The sequence below is a fragment of the Siphateles boraxobius genome, unplaced genomic scaffold (assembly GCF_051911475.1).
Source record: "Siphateles boraxobius isolate OS27281-9 unplaced genomic scaffold, OSU_SipBor_1 6, whole genome shotgun sequence".
Classification (NCBI taxonomy): Eukaryota; Metazoa; Chordata; class Actinopteri; order Cypriniformes; family Leuciscidae; genus Siphateles; species Siphateles boraxobius.
The window spans coordinates 29,537,680-29,558,903 of NW_027509186.1; the positions used below are offsets into that span (position 1 = coordinate 29,537,680).

Here is a 21,224-nt window from a genome sequence, read left to right on the forward strand (position 1 = left end):
GTGTGTGTGTGTGTGTGTGTGTGTGTGTGTGTGTGTGTGTGTGTGTGTGTGTGTGTGTGTGTGTGTGTGTGTGTGTGTGTGTGTGTGTGTGTGTGTGTGTGTGTGTGTGTGTGTGTGTGTGTGTGTGTGTGTGTGTGTGTGTGTGTGTGTGTGTGTGTGTGTGTGTGTGTGTGTGTGTGTGTGTGTGTGTGTGTGTGTGTGTGTGTGTGTGTGTGTGTGTGTGTGTGTGTGTGTGTGTGTGTGTGTGTGTGTGTGTGAGTGAGAGAGATCATCATTAACGGCACCAGCTGCAGCCACTCATCTCGGCTACTACTACTCACGATTTTCTCCCTCTCATTGTCAGATCGTTGTGAAGTCTGTTCTTGCTGTGTCGTTTTCCCGTTCCTGTTTGATCCTCCTATTGTACTTCAGTCTAACTTACTGCTTCTGGTTCCGTTGATCATTGACCATCACTTCACTACCACCATCGTGTTGCCCATCGAGGTCCCTGTGCCACTCTACTGCCTCTGTGTTGTGTCAACTGTACCAGACTGTTACACCTCCAATAAATACCTTTTACTTGCATCTTTGATTCCTAGTCTGTATCGTGTCAATAATGTTCTGCTGTCCCGTTTAGAAACAGATAGTAGGCATAAGAGGTTCAGCCTTACATTGGTTTTTATGAATATGACTCACAATGAAAATTTCAACTAGTTTTCCTTCATTTGCCGTCAGTCCCTCAGCTCACCATCGGTGTCATGAAATTGCTCCGTCTCCAAAATGTTCATAAGCATGGGTCAGAGTTTGCATGCAGGTGCGCAAATTTTTCTGAAAATGTGTCGGAAGTGCCGTACCCCTCTTTCAGAGCCTGTTTTGTGCGTACGCACTGATTATAAATGACTCCCCTGGTGTTATCGAAGAGATGGTCCTTTCCTTATACGTGACTGCTGCTGCACCTCCTTCCTGCGACATACAACATAGTCATGCTCTTCTCAAGCAAAACTGAGCTGGTGTAACTGGTCCCAAACCAGCACATGAATGCAACTATGTGTACGGTGTATATACTGTATCTTAATCACACAGTTAGAAAATGATACCGCCACAGACCTGACTTCCAGACCCATTCCACAAATCCTGTCTAACTCTCTCAGATGGGACGGCAGGGATGCTCATTTGCTGATTTATCACATCTGATTTACAGCAGATCACCAATCTTGCTGATTTGTCCAGTCCATTCATTTTAGGGCATAATATTATCCTTCTGCCTGAGTTCTCCTCTGATAGCAGCCAGGAGGGAGCAGATAGTATCTGGCATGTCCTGTCCAGGGCACGGGCGGCACAATCCCTCCTGGCACAAGAACTTGCTGGGATATTTGGCAAGTTGACACGGAGGCTTCACTCAGAACCATTCTAACTTACCCAGTCAAATTTTTTTCCAGGCTTGTGAGCAGAGCGGCGTTAACACTATTCAGACCCCAGTGTTTGAGACTGAATGAGTGAAGGGTGATTAAATAGGTTTTTTGTTTGAATGAGTCAGAGGGGAAGAGGGCAGCAAAAAACACTTAACCTCATAACTGGAGACAGATCAGCTGCTGACATAAGGTTTTTGGAAGGGTCATAAATACAGGGCCACAGCAGCAGATCCGCTATCAACTCCAGCCGCTTCGCTGAGATACAATGGACATTTCTATTCATCATCCCTGGTACCGCCGACCCTTGTTCCCAGGCTTCTTCCCTTCTTCCCATCGAACTTATGACCAGTATTTTGGAGAGCACCTATTCGACAGCGACCTATTTTCACCTTTCTACACCATGTTTTACTATCGTCCTTATTTCTGGCGCTTTCCGAACTGGTGGGAGAGTGGCATGTCAGAGGTGAGCATTGTTGTGATGTTGCTACAAATTAGCCATTACCCAAATAGCTAATACTTTACTTTTTTTCTTTACTTTTTACTTTTTTAAAGATTCAGTTCGTTATCCTTAACAATTAACACTTTTGACAGCAATTTACTATTTTTACAATACTTTTTATTCCTCAACATTGTTAATTCATGTTAGTTCATAATAATGTTAATCCATACGACTAATGTAAAAAATGTATCGGCATACACTACCGTTCAAAAGTTTAGGGTCAGTAAGATTAAAAAAAATAAAAAAAAGGAAAGAAATCAATACTTTTATTCAGCAAGGACAGCTTAAAAAAAGTAACAGTAAAGACAAAAGATTTCTATTTCGAACATGCTATTCTAATGTATCAAACACATACTGTAAAAATGCTTTACAGTTTCCACAAAAACATTAAGCAGCACCAACATTTTCAACATAATAATAAGAAATGTTTCTCAAGCCGCAAATCAGCATATTAGAATGATTTCTGAAGGTGGCACTGAAGACTGGAGTAATGATGCTAAAAATTCAGCTTTGCATCACAGGAATAAATTACATTCTAAAATGTATTAACATAGAAATCTGTTATTTTAAATTGTAATAATATTTCACAATATTACTGTTTTTACTGTATTTTCGATTAAATAAATGTAGTCTTGTAAGTATATGTCTATGTAAATAAATGTAAGTCTTGGTGAGACTCTCAAACACTGAAAAATCATACCGAGCTCAAACTACTGATGTTAGCTTATTTATAATTAACAATTAGATTATTAGATTAACAACTGCTTAAAAATTATTGCTTTTGTTATAGTTCATGATGATGCATTGATTAATGTAAATGTAAAATTGAATCTCATTGTAACGAGTTACCCCTAAATTCTTGAGATTAACAGAATGTTCTTTATAAGCCATGCAGTCACATTATTAGAGTTATAAACTTTGCAGGTTTTCAGTCTTTTGCAGTATTCAGTTTGCCATTTTCCTTTACACAGGTGAGAATGGACAGAGATCGCTTTGTAATCAGCCTGGATGTGAAGCACTTCTCTCCAGACGAACTGACTGTCAAGCTCAATGATGATTTTATTGAGATTCATGGGAAACATGATGAACAGCAGGTAACAAAACAAGTATTCAAACTCACCTTCATTTTATTCACCATTCTGGATGAATTAAGATGGGTATTTTGCTAGTATAAATTATGTTTATTCTGTGTTATAAAAAGCAAGGACATATTCAAGACATATTCCACAGACAACATGTGAAGAACTTTCTCACTTTTAATTCATGAGTTTCAATTAAACTGAACTGGTCACACTCACAGGATGTTGTCGGAAAGGAAAGGAAGTGAAGGACCAAAGACTTTTAACACCTTTTTAAACTTATAAACAACATCCAATGTTTGTCTTGACAAACTTTTCCTTTTCTTATTAAAATGTCAAAAGTTCAAAAGTTTGGGGTTGGAAAGACGTTTAAATGTTTTTGAAAGAAATCTCTTCTGCTCACCAATGCTGCATTTATTTGATCGAAAAAACAGTAAAAACAGTTATTATTACAATTTGAAAATAACTGTTTTCTACTTCAATATATTTATATAATATGTTTTAATGTGTTAAATATATTTTAAATGTCAAAATTCCCCATTTTAAATTTTTTTATTATAATTTAATTATTTTATTTTATTACAGTCTTCAGTGTCGCATGATTTATCAGAAATAATTCTAATATGCTGATTTGCTGCTTAAGAAACATTTCTTATTATTATCAATGTTGAAAACAGTTAAAAGATTTTTTTTAGAAATTATGATCCATCGATTAAAATATTTTTCAGGATTGAGAATGGTCAAAAGAACCACATTATTTGGAACAGAAATCATTTGTAACATTATAAATACTGACACTTTTGATCAATTTATTGTGTCCTTCTCTAAATTAAAATTTTGAATGTCAATTCTAGTTTTTGTTTGCTACCTCAACTTAAAGGCGATTCAACTTTATTTTTAGCGACGTGTTATTGTGCAATGACTGATTTACTGTATCTGTTACAGAATGAGTATGGCTTTGTGGCAGAGGGGTTTCACCGGAAGTTTACGATCCCAGCCGGTGTAGATCCAGAGTCCATCACCTGCTTTCTGTCCTCTGATGGCTTTCTGACCATCTGCACATCTCGCCGCGTGCTGGGCATCACCAGTGTAGAGAAGACACCACCACAGAAGATCATATGCTTTAATGCAACACAGAACCAAAACAAAGTTATATAACCAAAAACATATTAGTCCATAGTCAACAGTACAATGTCAGGCAAGACGCGCAGTAGGTCAGTGCTTTAGGCCTGTAAATGCAGGTTGTTATAGGAGTTGGGTTTGGTTTGTTATATTTATGGCCTACAGTTGGAAGTTGTATGTAATTATGTGGTTGACTTGGATGATGATTGTAACTTTGGCTTTGAGAGGAAGCAGAATTGAAATTCGATGCTGTGCAGCATCTAAATTGAATAAATCCCCTGGTCAAAATGAATGCTGGTATAAATGATCTCATCTGTCATATCTCAGCATATGTTGAGAATCTGAATGTAAAGTTCGCTGCACTTATGAATCTGTTTGATACTGGGGTCTAAACTAACAGTGGACTAACATAATGGACAGTAAGAAAGACGACTTTGTAAAATAATATGTATGATTAATCACTGACAGTGTCAGACTGTATAGATATCTATTATGTGAGACAGACAAATGTACCTTATTTGCCTCAGTGGTGTAACAAGATGCCATGGATCACATTTGATTGTCAAATGTGGTGTAATTCGAAAAAAACTAAACAACACATCCTGAGTTTGGATTGCTGATGACAGGGGTGTCGTTATTGACATAATTCCCCTTGTTTACTCCACTGTCATTCCCAATGTGCTTTATATTTTATTTTCCATATACCTCTTAAAGTGACACAACTAACAACTGTGGCAGTAGCTAATATCAGCATTAAAAAAATGTAAAAAGTTTGTTTCTTTTTCTTCTTTTTTTCTGCGCAACTTACAAAGGGGCCTAATGATGACTTAAAAATATAAGAGTAAATAAGTTTTAAAATAAGCTAATACACCCCCTCAACAACAACGTTTTTTGTTTTGTTTTTTTGTTTTTGTTGTTGTTGTTGTTGAAGAACCAGAGTTCTGCAAAATCCACACAAGGACACATTAAAGCAAGGTTCAACTATTTTAACTGAAAATGAAGGTATTGAAATAGAAGAAAGTACAGAAATTAGACAGAGTGAGGTGTTAATAATAAATAATAATATTTTTTTTTTTTAAATATAATACAGTGAGGATGAATTTATCTTTATACAAATGTAAAGTGTATATGTTTTTCATGGGTAGCCTATAAACAGTGGACAATTTTCCCCCTGTTGTATTAAAGAATAAAATATTCACTTTAGACAAAAAAATATGACAACAAGATGTGAATTTCACATACTCTGTCTAGGCCTATACCTTTTTTTTTTTTTAAGTTTAGGGTTGTTGTTTCTTAAGTTTTGTGAAGTTATATGAAATATTATTACAATTCAAAATAACTATTTTCTTTTCTAATATATTTTAAAATACAATTTATTCATGATGGCAAAGCTGAATTTTCAGCATCATTACAGTTACATGATGCTTCAGAAATCATAATCTAATATGATGACTTGCTGCTCAAGAAACATTTCTTATTATTATCAATGTTGACAACAGTTGTGCAGGCTGATTAATATTTTTGTGAAAACCATGATACATTTTCCAGGATTTTTTAAAGAAAAGTAAGATAAAAACAGCCTTTATTTGAAATATAAATTACATTTTAAATGTATGTACTGTCCTTTTTGCTCAATTAAATAGATCCTCTTTTGAACGGTAGTGATTTTTTTCTTTCGAATCATGAAATCACTCAGATGACATCTCTACAAGTACAGTATGAGTAAAGTGTAATTGTTATCATGCGCAGTAGCTGTTCTCCGCCGTTAGGTGTCGCCATCTCTCCTGCATCAACTCTCATCTGCTTCTGACACGGCGCAACTTTTTCCGGTTGGACTCTGGAGACGTGGCTCTGTTTCTTCAATAGTACGAGTCAAGCTATATGCTACTGTTAAAACAGAGCATTAGTCAACACTTTAACATTTTCTGTTTTTGAAACAGCTGGACAGACATTGTCCGTGACCGAGTCCGCTGACGGATCCTCGTGTGAAAGGGAACAGAAATGGTAGGACTGGTTTGTTTTGTGCATTTAGCAATGATGGGGCTAGCAGCTAGCGATGTAGCTTATCGGTCACAAAGTCTATAACTATTTTCGTTTTTTTAGTGTCAATTAATAAAAAGTTTCTATTCCATCTGTTTTTTGTTTTAAAAACATCTTACGAGTAAGGAAACTTTGCTAAGTTTTGATATTTGAGACAGCTAGCCAGCTAAAGGTTAGCCAGCTAACTAACGTTATTGCCTTCAGAATTAATTGCAGTTTAAGTAATCAACGAAAGTAAATAGCTGTCATTGTTTATATGATAAAATATTTATATATAAATTGCAATTTTTTGTATTGCTTTATCATTTATATATTAAGAATGTAACGTTATATGTAGATAACAGGTTGTAGCTAAGTTAACTGACTTTGACAATCCAAATGTTGACTTCATATAAATGACCTGTGGATCATGAAACAATTATTTATTATTATTATCATATATTATATATAAAATGCATACAAATTACATTTGGTATATATGGCAGACCTTTTTAAAATGAAACGTGTTAAAAATATTAAAAATATGATATGACCATGGACATATGACCATGTTAAAAATATATTTTTTAACATTAAGAAACATTTTTTTAGTCAAGTTTACTGTATCATGTCAACCATGCAGATCATTTTAATGCTATTAATAATTTGTGTGTAATATTATTTATTCACAATTAATTATGCAAATCTAATTGATTGATTTCAAATATATTTTGTCTTTGTTTTGTCCCATGTCTTACTGTTAACAATAACACTTTACATATTTCTCATTTAAGGACTTATTTAGTATTATATACTATTATAGTATTTAATCATATTTGGAATTAACTTAATATATAAAAATAAAAGCTTTTGTTTTAGTGACTTTTTTATGTCTTAAACATTTCTATTTAGCTTTTTTTCCCAGGTTTAGTTATTTTAGTTCTTTAGATTAAACTTTACTTCAGTTAGTTTCCGAGGCAATATTTCTACAACATTTTTGTTTGTTTGTTTTTTATACTTAAGTTTTTTATCTAATATTTTATATCAACTAATTTTAATTAATAAAAACAATTTTCTATTGATTTGGTGTTCTATTGATTTGGTGTTTTAATACCATGTAATAAATGTGTTTACACACACACTTGGGGTGGAACAGCACACAGAAGTCACGGTTCGGTTCATACCTCGGTTCAGAAATCACGGTTCGGTACGATTTCGGTACAATGGAGTGAAAAGCAAAACAAAAATGCAGAAGGCATTTTTATAAATGTCTTAAGCCTTGTATTTTTTAAATAAGTTTTATTAATAAAGGTATAGAACCAGTTTATTTGTAGTGCACTGACAATAGTTTTATATAATTTAATGAGTTTATTAATTAAATTAACAAAAAGACAAAGACCGTGCGATATGTGTGGTATGTTTGAATGAATTTAAAATTAATTTCCCATATTTCAGATCAATATATTTGTTTTTCTTAATTTTAATTAACCCTAACTTTATTCTCATCTGAATTATAAATAAGTGATTTCCGTATAAAATAATACCAAGCTACCATTAAAAAACACATTTGATTTTCTTTTTTCAATCAATGTAGAATGTGTAATTTAAAAGTAATACTGTGTGTGTGTGTGTGTGTGTGTGTATATGTGTTTGTGTGTGTGTATATGTGTGTGTGTGTGTGCGTGCGATTTTGGTTGGGTGATAGTTGTAGGTTACAGTTTGACAAGAGAGTGTGACAAAAGCACAATGTTGTGTTTTATTGCGAGTGTACACAAATATATGTAAACACTTTGCAGTTTGAATTATATGTTTACGGAGTATGTTTTTGTTTCCACTGTTCGATCGCGCCCGCGCCTCTCTCTCTCTCTCTCTCACACACACACACACACACACACACACACACACACACACACACACACACACACACACACACACACACACACACACACACACAGTTCGATATCACTCGACACTCGACAGAATGATATCACTCGACAAATTAAGTTTCTATACTATTGAGTGCATGCCATTTATCTGTAGGCCCAATACTGAAAAATAATCAATTAAGTAGAAAAATTGATCTATTCCATACATTGAACTTAACTTACAAGTCAAACCTTTGATCACTTCATCTTAAATGTTTTGATGCTGCATTTGTGTCATTTTTAGGGCTGCAACAACTAATCGATAAAATCGATTATAATCGATTATGAAAATCGTTGTCAACGAATGTCATTATCGATTAGTTGGTCTGCTTACGTCACGGGGAGCGTTTACTGGTACGCACACACACGCAAGGTCTCTCACCCTCAGGCGCTCTGCCGAGCGCGCACGCTACACAGTTTGGAGCAGTCTCTTCTGTCTCGCATGCGCGCTCTTGCTTGCGCGCTCTAGATTTCGGGAGTTTGAACTAATTCGCGGGCATCAGGGAGCCGCAATCAATATGCGGGAGACTCCCGGGACTTCCGGGATGTCTGTATTTTGTCTCGAGCATCAGGTTGTGCAATCAGTTCGCTCGCAACGTAAGTGATGGATTAAAATAGCGCTACCGCAGAAATAGGTTAAATTAAAACGGTGTTTACAAAGTGAAGCATTAAATACAAAGGCAGTTAATAACAGCAGCAGTAAAATATTGTTTTTTAGTCACTGTACTCAGTGGTTTTCAGCGAATGCTTGTGCACTAATGCATAATTTCTCCTGTCCTTTACTCAAGCCAGTTAGCTTGCTGGGTAACGTTACCTCCATTCCGTTCTCTTTTTATAGCATTTGTCTACTAAGTTTTAATTGTTTTTCAAACGCAATCTACTGCGGCTCTACATTCACACAATTGTTTTCAGTCTTTCTATATTTATTTAATCAATTTATCCTTATATTATATTCTTTTATATATTATATATAATATATATATTATATTCTTTATCCTTATATTCCTTATATATAATTAATTTTAAATAAAAATTAAATGAATTATATATTTTAGATGTTTTTAGTTCAGATATTCACATCTGAACAACATGTCTGTGTAAATTTGTTTTAACAAAAATTGTGTTAAAACATAATATGTTGGATATCATTTTTTTAACAATAATCATGTTTGTCAACTTGCCATCAGCAATTATCATTAAAAACAATGCAAATATTGATATTAGTAAAACTCAATGTGTGGCTTTTGCACTTTTTAAAGTACACTTTTACACAAAAATACCCTGATTTACGGTTTTATTTAGTTATAATAAAAAAAAAATCTAATTTAATTTCTATCCGATTAATCGAAAAAATAATCGTCCGATTAATCGATTATCAAAATAATCGTTAGTTGCAGCCCTAGTCATTTTATTATCTTCACTAGTAATGCAAGTTGATCATTTCTGAAATAAATGTGCTGCAGTCTAATTTCTGAATGCAGTAATGATCAAAATCCCAGTTTTCTTTTTAATTGTCCTTTGTCCGATTAAGTTTTGAATGTCCATGAAATCTTTGCAGGTGCTCTTGGCAGCGGCGGTTTGCACTAAGGCAGGAAAAGCCATAGTGTCACGACAGTTCGTAGAGATGACGCGAACCCGCGTCGAGGGTCTTCTGGCTGCCTTTCCCAAACTGATGAATACAGGAAAGCAGCACACTTTTGTGGAAACAGACAGCGTGCGCTACGTCTACCAGCCCCTGGAGAAGCTCTACATGGTTCTGATCACTACAAAAAACAGTAACATCCTGGAGGACTTGGAGACACTAAGGCTTTTCTCCCGAGTGGTAAAGCTTGCTTTTTTTACTCTCCCAATTATTGCTCTTCTTTGATGTATCTTGAATAAGTGATGCGTTTCCACATTTTTTCAGATCCCTGAATATTGCAGAGTATTGGAGGAAAGCGAGATCTCTGAGCACTGTTTTGATCTCATATTTGCATTTGATGAGATCGTAGCTCTGGGCTACCGGGAGAACGTTAACCTGGCCCAGATTCGCACTTTTACTGAGATGGATTCTCATGAAGAGAAAGTCTTCAGGGCTGTCAGAGAGGTCTGATATTTGATTAAACATCCAGGGGAAAAAAAAATCTCCATTTTAAGTTTAAATCAAACACTAACTCTAATTTTTTGTGTTTCTCTCAATTCTTCACTTCAACAGACCCAAGAAAGAGAAGCAAAGGCCGAAATGAAACGCAAGTCCAAAGAGCTGCAGCGAGCAAGACAAGATGCTGAACGTGCTGGGAGGAAATCGGCAGGCTTCGGAGGTTTTGGAAATTCGGGAATGAGCAGCTTCACATCAGCCACCATCTTCACAGATACAATAGAGCCAGAGAAGCCCAAAGTGTCTCCTGCTACAGTCAGGTATGAGCTTCAACTGTGGGCCATGATACATGGAAATATTTAAGTGTACAGAAGTTAATCTGCCCTGTTCTTCCTGTAGGCCAAGTGGTTCAAGCAAAGCACTGAAGCTGGGTGTCAAGGGGAAAGAGGTGGATAACTTTGTGGACAAACTAAAGTCAGAAGGAGAAAATATTGTCACATCCAGTGCAGGAAGGAAGGCATCAGAGGCATCTAAAGTCCTTCAGCCTCCAGTGAATATAGAGAGGTATTGCTTACTGTTTATTTCACTATTTGACACATTCTACTCCATATATTGTTATGCACACTACCGTTCAAAAGTTTGCAGTCGGTAAGATTCGTTTTTTATAAATACTTTTTTAAAATTAAGTAAAGTTTAGTAAATTAGTAATTTTAAAATAAATTGAGTTAATCAAAAGTGAAAGTAAAGACATTTATAATGTTACAAATTGTGTTTTTTTTGTTTTTTTTTTACTTAGGTCATCAAAAAATCCTGAAAAATGTATCACGGTTTCTACACAAATATTCAGTTTTCGACATTGATAATAAAATTAATCAGCATATTAGAATGATTTCTGAAGGATCGTGTGACACTGAAGACTGTAGTAATGATGCTGAAAATTCAGCTTTGCCCTCATAGGAATAAATTGCATTTTAAAATATATAAAAATGCAAAATGGTGATTTTAAATTATAATAGTATTTCACAATATTACTGTATTTTTAAATCTAATAAATGTTACATAAGGGACTTCTTTCAAAAACATTTATTTAAAACATTACAATCTTATCAACCCCAAACCTTTGCACATTAGTGTATTTTATGATATTATTTCCAGCTTATGTCTGTTGTTAATGGCGGTTTATGAATCTGCTTCCCAGTGTACATCTGAGGGTGGAAGAGAAGATCTCTCTGACCTGTGGTCGGGATGGTGGACTGCAGAACATGGAGGTTCTGGGCATTATCACTCTGAGAGTCACAGATGAAAAAAGTGGCCGCATTTCTATACTTCTCAACAACAATGACAAGAAAGGAGCACAACTACAGGTGCGTGAGACAACACAGCATGTCATGGTCTCAGCATGTATTTTGAAGGGGAAGTTGTGGACAGTACAGGATTTTAGAAGGGACAGTGTTCTCACTAAGTTTTCCCACTGATTTAGATTTTCAAAAATCTTTTGTCTTGACGGTGTGACTTGTATTGTTTCATTTATCCTTTAGACTCACCCTCATGTTGATAAAAAGCTGTTCACCACTGAGTCCCTGCTTGGTCTGAAAAACCAGGATAAGTCCTTCCCTCTCAACAGTGATTTGGGGGTGCTGAAATGGAGGATACAGAGCACAGATGAGTCCCTCATTCCTTTAACTAGTAAGTATTTTTTTCATACTCAGGGATTTTGTATGGCAGCACTTTCGTGAACATATCAATCATGCATGCATCCCATGTTGTCCTCTCAGTTAACTGTTGGCCATCAGAAAGTGGAAGTGGAAGTGGGTGTGACGTCAACATTGAGTATGAACTTCAGGACGAGGGACTGGAACTCAATGATGTTATCATTACTATTCCTGTGCCGTAAGTGCATTATGAATCATTATAAACGATATTTTCTGTTTCCCTTTTAATATTGTTTATATATGTTTTTATTTTTATTGTGAAAACATTTAATTATTGGGATGCACCAATGTATCGACCAATAATTTGCAGATAAAAGTAATTTTTTTCATTATTGGCCAGTGGCCGATTGTTTAAAAACACCCAATGATCAGGGCCAATCAAAAGGGGCCAGAAAAACGTGTCAGACTGCAGCTGATACTGTGTGTGAAGAAAATGTATCTTGTGTTGAATTTAAGACTGTCGAAGTTAACGTTATATATCGATATATATCGTCATACCACCAGGCATGTAATCGCTCAATCTGTGTTTCAACCGCAGAAAGACGTTAATAAAACAGTTTGTGTGAACAATATCACTTAATGTTACATTTGTCTCAGTAAAGTTATCCGGTGTTTACAGTTGATTAGTTAGCTAGAGAGGAGGTTGTTTGCTGTTAATTATATATGTATGTTTGAATAAATTTGTCATGCAGAAGTGTTTATGAAACCTACTCATGTGCAACTTGAATATGGATAATCAGATATGAGAAATGTATTTCTATGCATAACTATGATAATAAAATCATTTTATAATAATTTGTCAAATTAAATTATTTCAGATTGATTTAGGACATCAACTTTGTTAAAGTGTTTCATTCTATCTACCATAAACTCTGGCTCCTGCGATTATGCAGGTCAGGTGTTGGTGCTCCTGTGGTCGGTGATCTGGATGGGCAGTATAAGCATGACAGCAGGAAAAACTTCTTGGAATGGTCACTGCCTGTCATCGATGAGAAGAACAAGAGTGGCAGCCTGGAGTTCAGTATAGATGGAAAACCCAACGACTTCTTCCCAATCAACGTTTCTTTTGTCTCCAAGCGTAACTTTTGTGACATTGAGGCAAGTTATGCTGGTTTATCTATGAAACAATGCAACAAAAATTAGTCCTTGTGAGAAAGGAAATGACTACATATCGATTGTTTCCACAGGTGGCCAAGGTGACATGCGTAGAAGGAGGCAGTCCAGTCAAATTCTCCTTAGAGACATCATTTGTTGTGGATAAGTATGAGATCCTGTAAATGTCTCCTGGTGGAGGATCGTTTTAACCTGCCAGCCAGCTTAACGGATCAGAGAGCGTGCTGTACGTTAACAGAGCGCTCAAAACATTCACTGACATGGGCTGCAGTACTTCTGTGTTTGTTTGTCTTAAAGGAAAATAATCTACTTTTATATAAACTGGACTTTCAGCTGCTCAGTACTGAGTGCAGTCAGACACACCTTCCAGGAAAGACAAAAAAGAGTAAAATACAGCACTGCACTTGAAGACATCAAGGGAAGATCAGTGTCACTTTACAGCAGATGTATTATAAGCCCATATGAACCCTCCTGACCCTTCAAAGAAAATGATATACTTTTCACATTGGTTTTGTATAGAATTGCGATCTAATTGACTTTTCTTTTTTCTTTTTTTCAAACCATATGATCTGCCCATTAGCATTTTGGATTTATTTCTAATGAAAGAAAAAATGTGGTTGATGATCAGATCAGCTGTGCTTGTGCAAATATATCTGACTACATTAAATGTGCGTACTCCAAATTCACACAATTAATCTCTTTAAAATGGCATTGATTTAACTGTCTACATCAACACAAAGCGCAAACGCTATTTGCCTTTTAGTATCTTCCCTTTTTTTGTTCTGTTATATTTATGTAATCATTAGTTTGAATATTAATCTTAAACAGGAATATTTTTCATTTTCGGTTGTTTTGTAAGTAATGTTACACATAATCTGTTTAAATGTTTCTGGCTTTTTATTCATGGCTGCATTTATTTGGCTAAACAGGAAAATATATTCTCCCTGGCTTCCCAGATGTTATTAAGAACGGATTTATTTTTGTTGTATTTCCATAACGTAAAATACATTTATCAGTGCACACTCAAACATGATTACGGAACGCCAAGGGGAGGGTTACGACATTCCATTCTGCTGTAAGATACTTATGAATACCTTTAATCAATAATAAAGTCAAATTTAAAGTAAAGTGTATTTTCTGAGCTCTTATGTGTATTTACCTAGGATTTTGAATACTGTGCATGGTCTCTGTATTTGGTGGTTCATGCTAAGGCAGGCTTCACTATTGCTTATTTTTAGAGTAAGGCTTTGTTTAAATCCCTAACCCTTTGTATTAAATTTAAATCAACCAGCGCCAGACATGAATTATGCCTCATATCATGTGACTTGAGTAGTGGTGTGTTTAAGCACCTAGAACACCCCAGCGACCGAATAGCAACAAACAATTAGAAACCTCTCAGATAGTTGATTGTTTTGGTGTAAGATTATTAGTATTATTTGTAATGATAAATGACTGCCCAGCCCTGGTTTGGTGGACTTCATTAGCTAGTGTACTGGGAGTTTGTTCTGGATTATACAAGCATGTGAGGAATCCCAGAGACAAGGCAATGGCGTTCAGAGTTGATAATGCATCAGGCATGCTTGAGTAGAAGGGATTCCTGCAAATGAATCACTTCCTCAGCCAATTACGAAGCGAAATCATTTACATCTGCTCTGACATGGCTTTTTAAAATACTTGACTCTGACTAATATTTTTGTATAATGATGCTAAACTGTATATTTAACTTTGTGCTTTGAGAGACTTAAAACTTAATAGGTATGTAGTTATGGAGCCCCTAAAGTGACACGATGATGGACAAAAAAAAATGAGACGGCAGGAAAAAATGATGTCAAAGCTTTTGCGTACTCTCACAAATATTGTGCGTTCCCCAGAGAAACTTGAGTTCATTTGCAAAATGTTTGCGTTCCACCATGAAAATTTACATTCGGTCACAAAACTTTTAAGTTCTTTGGGATTGAATGCAGAGTTTCTCGGGGTAACACAAAAGTTTTGAGAGCAATTGCAGTTTCTCTGGGGAACGCAAAATATTTGTGAGGGAGGGCTGTCAAATCGAATAATAACATCTAACATAAAAGTTTGTGTTTATATAATGTTTGTGTGTGTATATATATATATGTGTGTATTATAAAAACACAAACTTTTATGTTAGATGCGATTAATCGATTTGACAGCCCTATAGAGAGAACGTTAAAGCATTGACATACAATTTTTCCTCCGTATATTTTTCCATCACTATGTCCCTTTAAATAAATTCAACGTAATCTTTTTATGTCCATTTATTTATTTTTCAGGTAACTGTGTATTGAGAGGGATAATGAGCACTCAAACTAAAATGACTAAAAACAGATAAAAATAAAGCTAAATAGAAAATAATCTAATAAAAATGACAAAACAAAAATATAAATATATTAAAAAAATTAAACCGAAAATTAAAAAACTAAAATTATATAAATAATACTAGAATAACATTGGTTGTGACACTTTCCTTTGTAGCATTTAAATCATTGATATTGTTTTATTTATTTAGATAAATAGAGAATTTTAATATTACCTGTTTATTGGTATATTTTTTTTATCAAAACTTTGCAACAACAGACTTTGAATATCGGTGCATCCCTATGATAGCGCCAGGTTAACTGTTCTTTGTCGCTTTTATAATCCTCTCTTTAAATGTATAACTTTATACAATCTTTCCTTGTTGACTATGATAAATTGGTCTCTCTGCATATTTTACTAAGTCAAAGTCATGGTCACTGATCACAGCTTAAGTCTGTGAAATATGTGACCCATATCTACAGGGGATGATCTGAGTGTGAAACAGTCTTATCTGGTAGCCTCTATGTTTGATGTTGACTCTAATCCATGAGGAAAGTTTAGGGCAGGGCTGAGAAAGCAGATTTAACATCTGATTTGTGGGTTTGATGAAGGGTGTAGGTTCAAAGAATAGGGATCATATCTGTGCTGACCTAATTTTTCTCTATGATTGCTCGCAATGGAGAAAAAAACGAGGTGAAGTCTGGGGGAGTGATGCGTGCACAGTGATTGTGAAGGAGTGGGAAGTGAAGGTTGGTGTAAACAGACCGTAGTTCTCACACTGTCAGTCAAATCAGTAGGTGACCATATGTTTTCCTTGAGAGGAGAAGAGGGGGTGTATCCCTGTTTGGGGTTGAGAAAAAAGAGGAGGGGTGTTAATGACCACTATCCCGGTCATAAAAGAGGGCGGGTCTTTATTTCGGATGAATGAACAAACAGATAAGTACTGAGCCAGGCTTTGTTAAAGGGTCACATGAAAGTGAGGGGGCAGAGGGACTTGCATGGGCTAAGAACTTACATGGTCACATGGGATTTTGCTATCAATCTGAGATTCATTAAAAACCTTATTTTAATTATTTACGAAGGATTAAGTTTTTGGAGTTAATGGTTTATGAGTTTTCTGGGGGTCGGTGATTTGTCTCGGTCTGAAATAGGCCATTCTTTCAGGTTGGCTAATATGGAACACGACACGTGCTGAACGTTCAGAATCCCAACAGACAGAAGTAAAGCCTCCACCATCCAGGATTCTAATATGTTGCTCAAGAAGGTCCGATTTCAGGTTAGTTTCATTTTATTTCTGAAACCTAGTCACAAACTCTTAACAGTGATCTCAATAACCGGACACGAGCTTTTAGATTTATGTATGGTGTGTTGTGTGAATCTGAATGCATGGTTTCTGTTTTCTAGATCTAGTTAAAGTATGGTTTCCTCAATTTCTAGCATCTTTAAATATTTATATATTTGAAATTTCAGACAGGATAATGGAGTGATGTGATTTGCCTATATATATATGTAGGCGATTATTATATATATATATATATATATATATATATATATATATATATATATATATAATTATTATTACATTAACACTTTATTTTAAGGTGAAGTAGTTATGTTACTACATTGACATATTACTTATAGCATTAAATGCATAATTTTTGCATAATTACAAGTAACTAACCCTAAACCAAACCCACCTCTACAGTAAGTACATGTAGTTAATTTATATTACTCTGTACTTATTTGAGTAAGCACAAAGATAAAGTGTAACCTTACATTATCATTATAATTACAGCACAATTTGTCACTATTCACAATAGTGAAGTCAGTATGTCTTCTGCCTACTGAACATGATGAAGCCAGAAACTGATTTACAGGTTTTAGGGCCTTAATGTGCTGACTAAATAATCCCATTCTTAAAGAGGTCATCTCAGGGATGTTTTCCCGCAGTAAAAGTGAGAACGAGAGTTAAAATCTTCCACACCTGTCATAGACCCCCCCCAGCTGCCCTGCTTTTGAGCTGGACCTTTAACATGTGAAACACAGGAGGAAATTAGATGCATTCTGAGTGAGCATGAGGAATTTCCTGAGGAAGAAACAGAATAAACAGCAGTCTTACTGTCCTAGGAGTTGGGTGCTTCTGTTACAGGTTTATTTGACACTTATACGTTATGTAAGGATAGGGGGAAGAGTAAAGTTGGCCGCATTTAAGCTGTATTTAAAAGTTAAGGATAGGTTTATTGTTACTTTCTAGATTATTTGCATATTGTCGTGTGGATTTGATAAGAGATAAATTGTATTTACCTGGCCCATATATTGGTATTATGTATTTTATAGAAGTGGTGATCAGTCAATAGAGGGCACTCTTGTCACTCCATTCAGAATTGTATATGCTGACACAGTTTGCATCGCTTTTGATTGTGAAAATGTGTATTTCGAATTGTTCAATCATCTAGGGAGTGTCTCATATTATTTCACTAATTAAAAACAAAGTCTCCAAGGGAAATCGCTCAAAATTAGTCTCACAGATGTTTATTATTGAACTCAATAGGCCTAAAATCGCTCAAAGTGAAGTCGTCTGCATAACAGTCAATCTCTTGCAAGGTTTCGTGTGTTTATCAAACATAAGCAACTTAACCTGCTGATTTGTCAATTGTGAAGATATTTTTAGTTCGGTATAATTCTTGGTAGGCCAACATCAACAATTTTATTCAGTGACTTTCAAGAGGCTTACCATTTCTGTCAAATTTCTTTCCAAGCAGTTAGCTAACCGCCAACTAATAGCCTTAATCTTAAAAACGTCCGCCACCGACCACATTGTAGCCTACCATTATAATATTATCTGTTAGCATCTTTTTTAATCTTACTTTCGTTTATATTGAAATGTTTGCAAATGCAGTTACATTTACTTGAAGAAAAAAAAACTTTTACATTTGGATAACTTTGGCCTTAATTAACCCCCTCTTTTTCCTTCTCACAAGTTCACTTTCACAGTAAGTTCAAATAAATAGTGTTTCCCCAGGGACATTATTGCACAAGACCGCATAAATTACTTAATTTGTAAATAGTGCTGTTGTGTAGGTAAGCCTAAAAGCCAATTTAATACACTACATAAGAAAAAATAAATCATAACTATGACATAGCCTAAAGTAGAAATTAAGAGATACTAAGTCATTAGCCAAAGATTAAATGTGAAAATGATCATATACTAAGTCATAAATACATAATGACTTGCATCATTATGACTAGGCTATATTTCAACTTTCTGTCATAATTGTCTTTTTATGTCGTAATTTCAACTTTTTATCTCATTATTATAATTAGAAAACCATAAAGAATTATGAAAGCATAAATAATAAATGATAATAATAAATAATAACAATTTTATTATATGGCAGAAATGGGCTTATAAGGATGCAGATAAGCACAAGACACAAACTGAAAAGTTATTTTGAAGAACTCTTCAGAAGTTCAGAGTAAATTCAGATGACACCACAATACCCGTAAATTTTTATTAATCATCATCCAAAATGACAAATAAACAAGTGAGATGAAAACCAACCCTTTTTAAAGCATTCCTCAAAATCCTCAAACATCAAGCTCTTTTTGGCTGGCATAGAGCCAGCAGACCACTTCAAAACACTTGACATGCCCCTCCTGTTGGAAAGGGGATAAATTATGCTGTGAATCGAAACAGAGAAAGGAAAAGATTCAAGCTGATGAGAAATAGAGCACACTCAGTTAGAGACATCAGCTGGAAGAGGACTAGTGTCCTATTGGAGAGAAGCACCTGATCCTACAAGAGCATGCTTTTCTTTGGTGTAGTGCCAGTAAGAGTCAGGACTGACACAGGACTATACAAACAGTGACAAAAGCCGGACTGACCTCAGGTCTCCAGTGCTCTGGCACCTTCCCAAGAAACCCTCAGAAAGAGGAACAGCATTGTGGACGGATGCCAATGTCTTTTTGAGCACCTTCTGCAGAAAAGTGAGTTTCAGCCTTTCCTGAAATGGACTTATTTCTGCAGCAGGGGTCTCTGCAAGGTTAGTGAACAAGTGAGAAGTTCTTTGACTGAAAGAATGAGTGCTTTGTGTCAGGCTAGGAGTGGTTGACAGAACAGGAAGGCAGAACGAGTGAGAGGGGAAGAGAGACAGTCACTGAGGACGACTTTTGTCCTGTGCTGGGAAGGAGAATCTGCTGTGTGTCTGTGATGTTTGTTTTCGAACATCTGCCAGGAAGAACCTCACAGCCCTCTACTATCCTCAAGACTCTATCTATCTTCATAATGTCTTGTCCATGAGGAACCATGTGTTTGCGAGGATCTTGTTTCATAGGCTGCCAGAAAGTTCTTACAGGTAAGGTCTCCTGTACGGCTTATAAGAAACTTCACTTTTTAGAGATGGCAGCTGAATAATACCATAACTGCTCAAGTGCAACCATGCTGTTTATTTTTTGAATGTTTTGAACTTCAAAATGTGTCTGTTGTTGGATATTAAGAACTTGTGTCCATGTATCTACTGATATTAAAAATTCTGAATCTCATGAAACCTGTCAATAACATATGCAAAGTCCAATTTCTCCACAGTCAAAAGGAAACTTTTCCTTTTTTTTAAATTGTATTATTATTATTAGTATTATTATTATTAAAAAGAAGCTGACATTTTTAGTTTTTTACTATGCAAATTTACCTATTTTTTAATTTAAATTTTTCCTTTTTCATCAAATACTAATTACTTTTTATTTTACTTTTTATTTTATATTCTGTTTATTTTACTTTTTGTTCTTATTTTCATTATTCTTAGTGAAATTTTTGAATATCATAAATTTTGTATTGCAATAAGAGATACTGTAATGCAATGTTTTTTATTTAACTACTAAAGACAGCAAATGCTAACATTAAGTATTACTATTTTCAATTAAATTTACATTTTAATAAGTTTTTTTGACATTACTGGAATGACCATTTAAAAATAGCTGTCATGAAAATAATGTCATAATGTAAACAAAATGTTAAAATATAGGCTACATTTTATGTAGCCTATAAAATCACTCTAAAAAATGTTGGGTTGTTTCTACCCACGTTTGGGTCTAATATGGACAAACACAATCGTTGGGTTTAAACTTTGAACTGTTGGTTTGTCCAGATTTCAAACAACCCAGCATTTTTTGAGAGTGATATATAATTACTACTTTTGTCCTAATGTTAAGGTGAAATGACCTGGAAATGTTCTTGGCAGGATTTGTGAGATTCTGGTCCAGAAATCTGGTCAAGTCAAATCAGCTGTGATCCAAACATAGGTTGTTAGTTTTAGAAATCATTGCTGTTTTAAAAACTGTAAAATATTACAGTTTAAAAACAATAAAATATTAAACTATCAGTCCATGTGGAATGATGTTTTGCATAGCAGATATGGCATGAGATCCTGCAAGTTTTTCACTGCCAAATGCAGGCAAAAGAAATGAGCTTTGTCCTTGTTTTTATCAGAGCTGAAGACACAACGTAGCCCACATTGTGAGAATCTCAGACTACAGCCACTGGCCTCGAGAAAACAACAGACATAGTAAGAAAACAAGGAGGTGACAAGATCTGTGCCTGACCTTTCATTTACTAAGAGGAGAATAGATAGAAAGAGACCAGAGGCACCACACTGGAAGTGCCACGTTAGTAGCTCTCTCTCCTCCTGATCTCCCACCCAAAACAGAGCAGTCCATTGAGCCAGTACAGACAAACAGGCAGAGGGGGAGTGTGGGGTCTTTCCATGATCACTTTAGAGGGTCAGTGGTGAGTGAAAAATGCTTCACTGGTTTTGATAATCAAGCCTCTGTTGTCCAGGTCATCTCTGTTTCCAAAAAAAAAAAAAAAAAATGAGAAAGGGCTGAAATCGCAGTCCCTGCCAATGACCGTGTGTTTTATTGGAATCTTATTGGAGCGCTGTGTTATACTGGAAAATACACAAGACGCGACCACAAC

The 21,224-nt window shown here is 35.3% G+C and overlaps 3 protein-coding genes across 13 annotated transcripts in view; all 3 read left to right on the plus strand.

Annotated features, from left to right (window-relative positions):
- Positions 1-1,656: 1,656 nt before the first annotated feature.
- On the plus strand, positions 1,657-4,676 carry cryaba (crystallin, alpha B, a). The gene is made up of 3 exons (XM_077207431.1): positions 1,657-1,854; positions 2,862-2,984; positions 3,915-4,676. The coding sequence occupies exons 1-3, from the start codon at positions 1,657-1,659 to the stop codon at positions 4,125-4,127; spliced, it is 534 nt and encodes a 177-aa protein (XP_077063546.1). The 3' UTR covers positions 4,128-4,676.
- Positions 4,677-5,877: 1,201 nt separating this feature from the next.
- On the plus strand, positions 5,878-14,065 carry arcn1b (archain 1b). The gene is made up of 10 exons (XM_077208720.1): positions 5,878-6,095; positions 9,594-9,857; positions 9,942-10,121; positions 10,230-10,432; positions 10,512-10,676; positions 11,311-11,476; positions 11,651-11,798; positions 11,888-12,002; positions 12,718-12,922; positions 13,012-14,065. The coding sequence occupies exons 1-10, from the start codon at positions 6,093-6,095 to the stop codon at positions 13,099-13,101; spliced, it is 1,539 nt and encodes a 512-aa protein (XP_077064835.1). The 5' UTR covers positions 5,878-6,092; the 3' UTR covers positions 13,102-14,065.
- Positions 14,066-16,221: 2,156 nt separating this feature from the next.
- The window catches only part of phldb1b (pleckstrin homology-like domain, family B, member 1b), an 84,260-nt gene continuing 79,257 nt past the window's right edge, over positions 16,222-21,224 (plus strand). For 4 of the 11 annotated variants that reach the window (XM_077208722.1, XM_077208757.1, XM_077208725.1 and 1 more), the window contains exon 1: positions 16,222-16,529. In XM_077208722.1, the coding sequence (XP_077064837.1) occupies positions 16,503-16,529 (27 nt within the window). In that variant the 5' untranslated portion in view covers positions 16,222-16,502. Of the gene's footprint in view, positions 16,530-19,199; positions 19,609-20,738; positions 20,815-21,224 lie in introns of those variants that run through there. The other 7 variants (XM_077208750.1, XM_077208754.1, XM_077208726.1 and 4 more) reach the window with 5 other exon arrangements.

What these genes read in the sequence shown, in the direction of transcription:
- cryaba (XM_077207431.1), top strand. Translation starts at nt 1,657, where the DNA reads ATGGACATTTCTATTCATCATCCCTGGTACCGCCGACCCTTGTTCCCA. An exon ending in GGGAGAGTGGCATGTCAGAG is followed by an intron (nt 1,855 to 2,861) that starts GTGAGCATTGTT and finishes TCCTTTACACAG; the next exon opens with GTGAGAATGGACAGAGATCG. An exon ending in GGAAACATGATGAACAGCAG is followed by an intron (nt 2,985 to 3,914) that starts GTAACAAAACAA and finishes TATCTGTTACAG; the next exon opens with AATGAGTATGGCTTTGTGGC.
- arcn1b (XM_077208720.1), top strand. An exon ending in TAAGGCTTTTCTCCCGAGTG is followed by an intron (nt 9,858 to 9,941) that starts GTAAAGCTTGCT and finishes ACATTTTTTCAG; the next exon opens with ATCCCTGAATATTGCAGAGT. An exon ending in CCTCCAGTGAATATAGAGAG is followed by an intron (nt 10,677 to 11,310) that starts GTATTGCTTACT and finishes TCTGCTTCCCAG; the next exon opens with TGTACATCTGAGGGTGGAAG.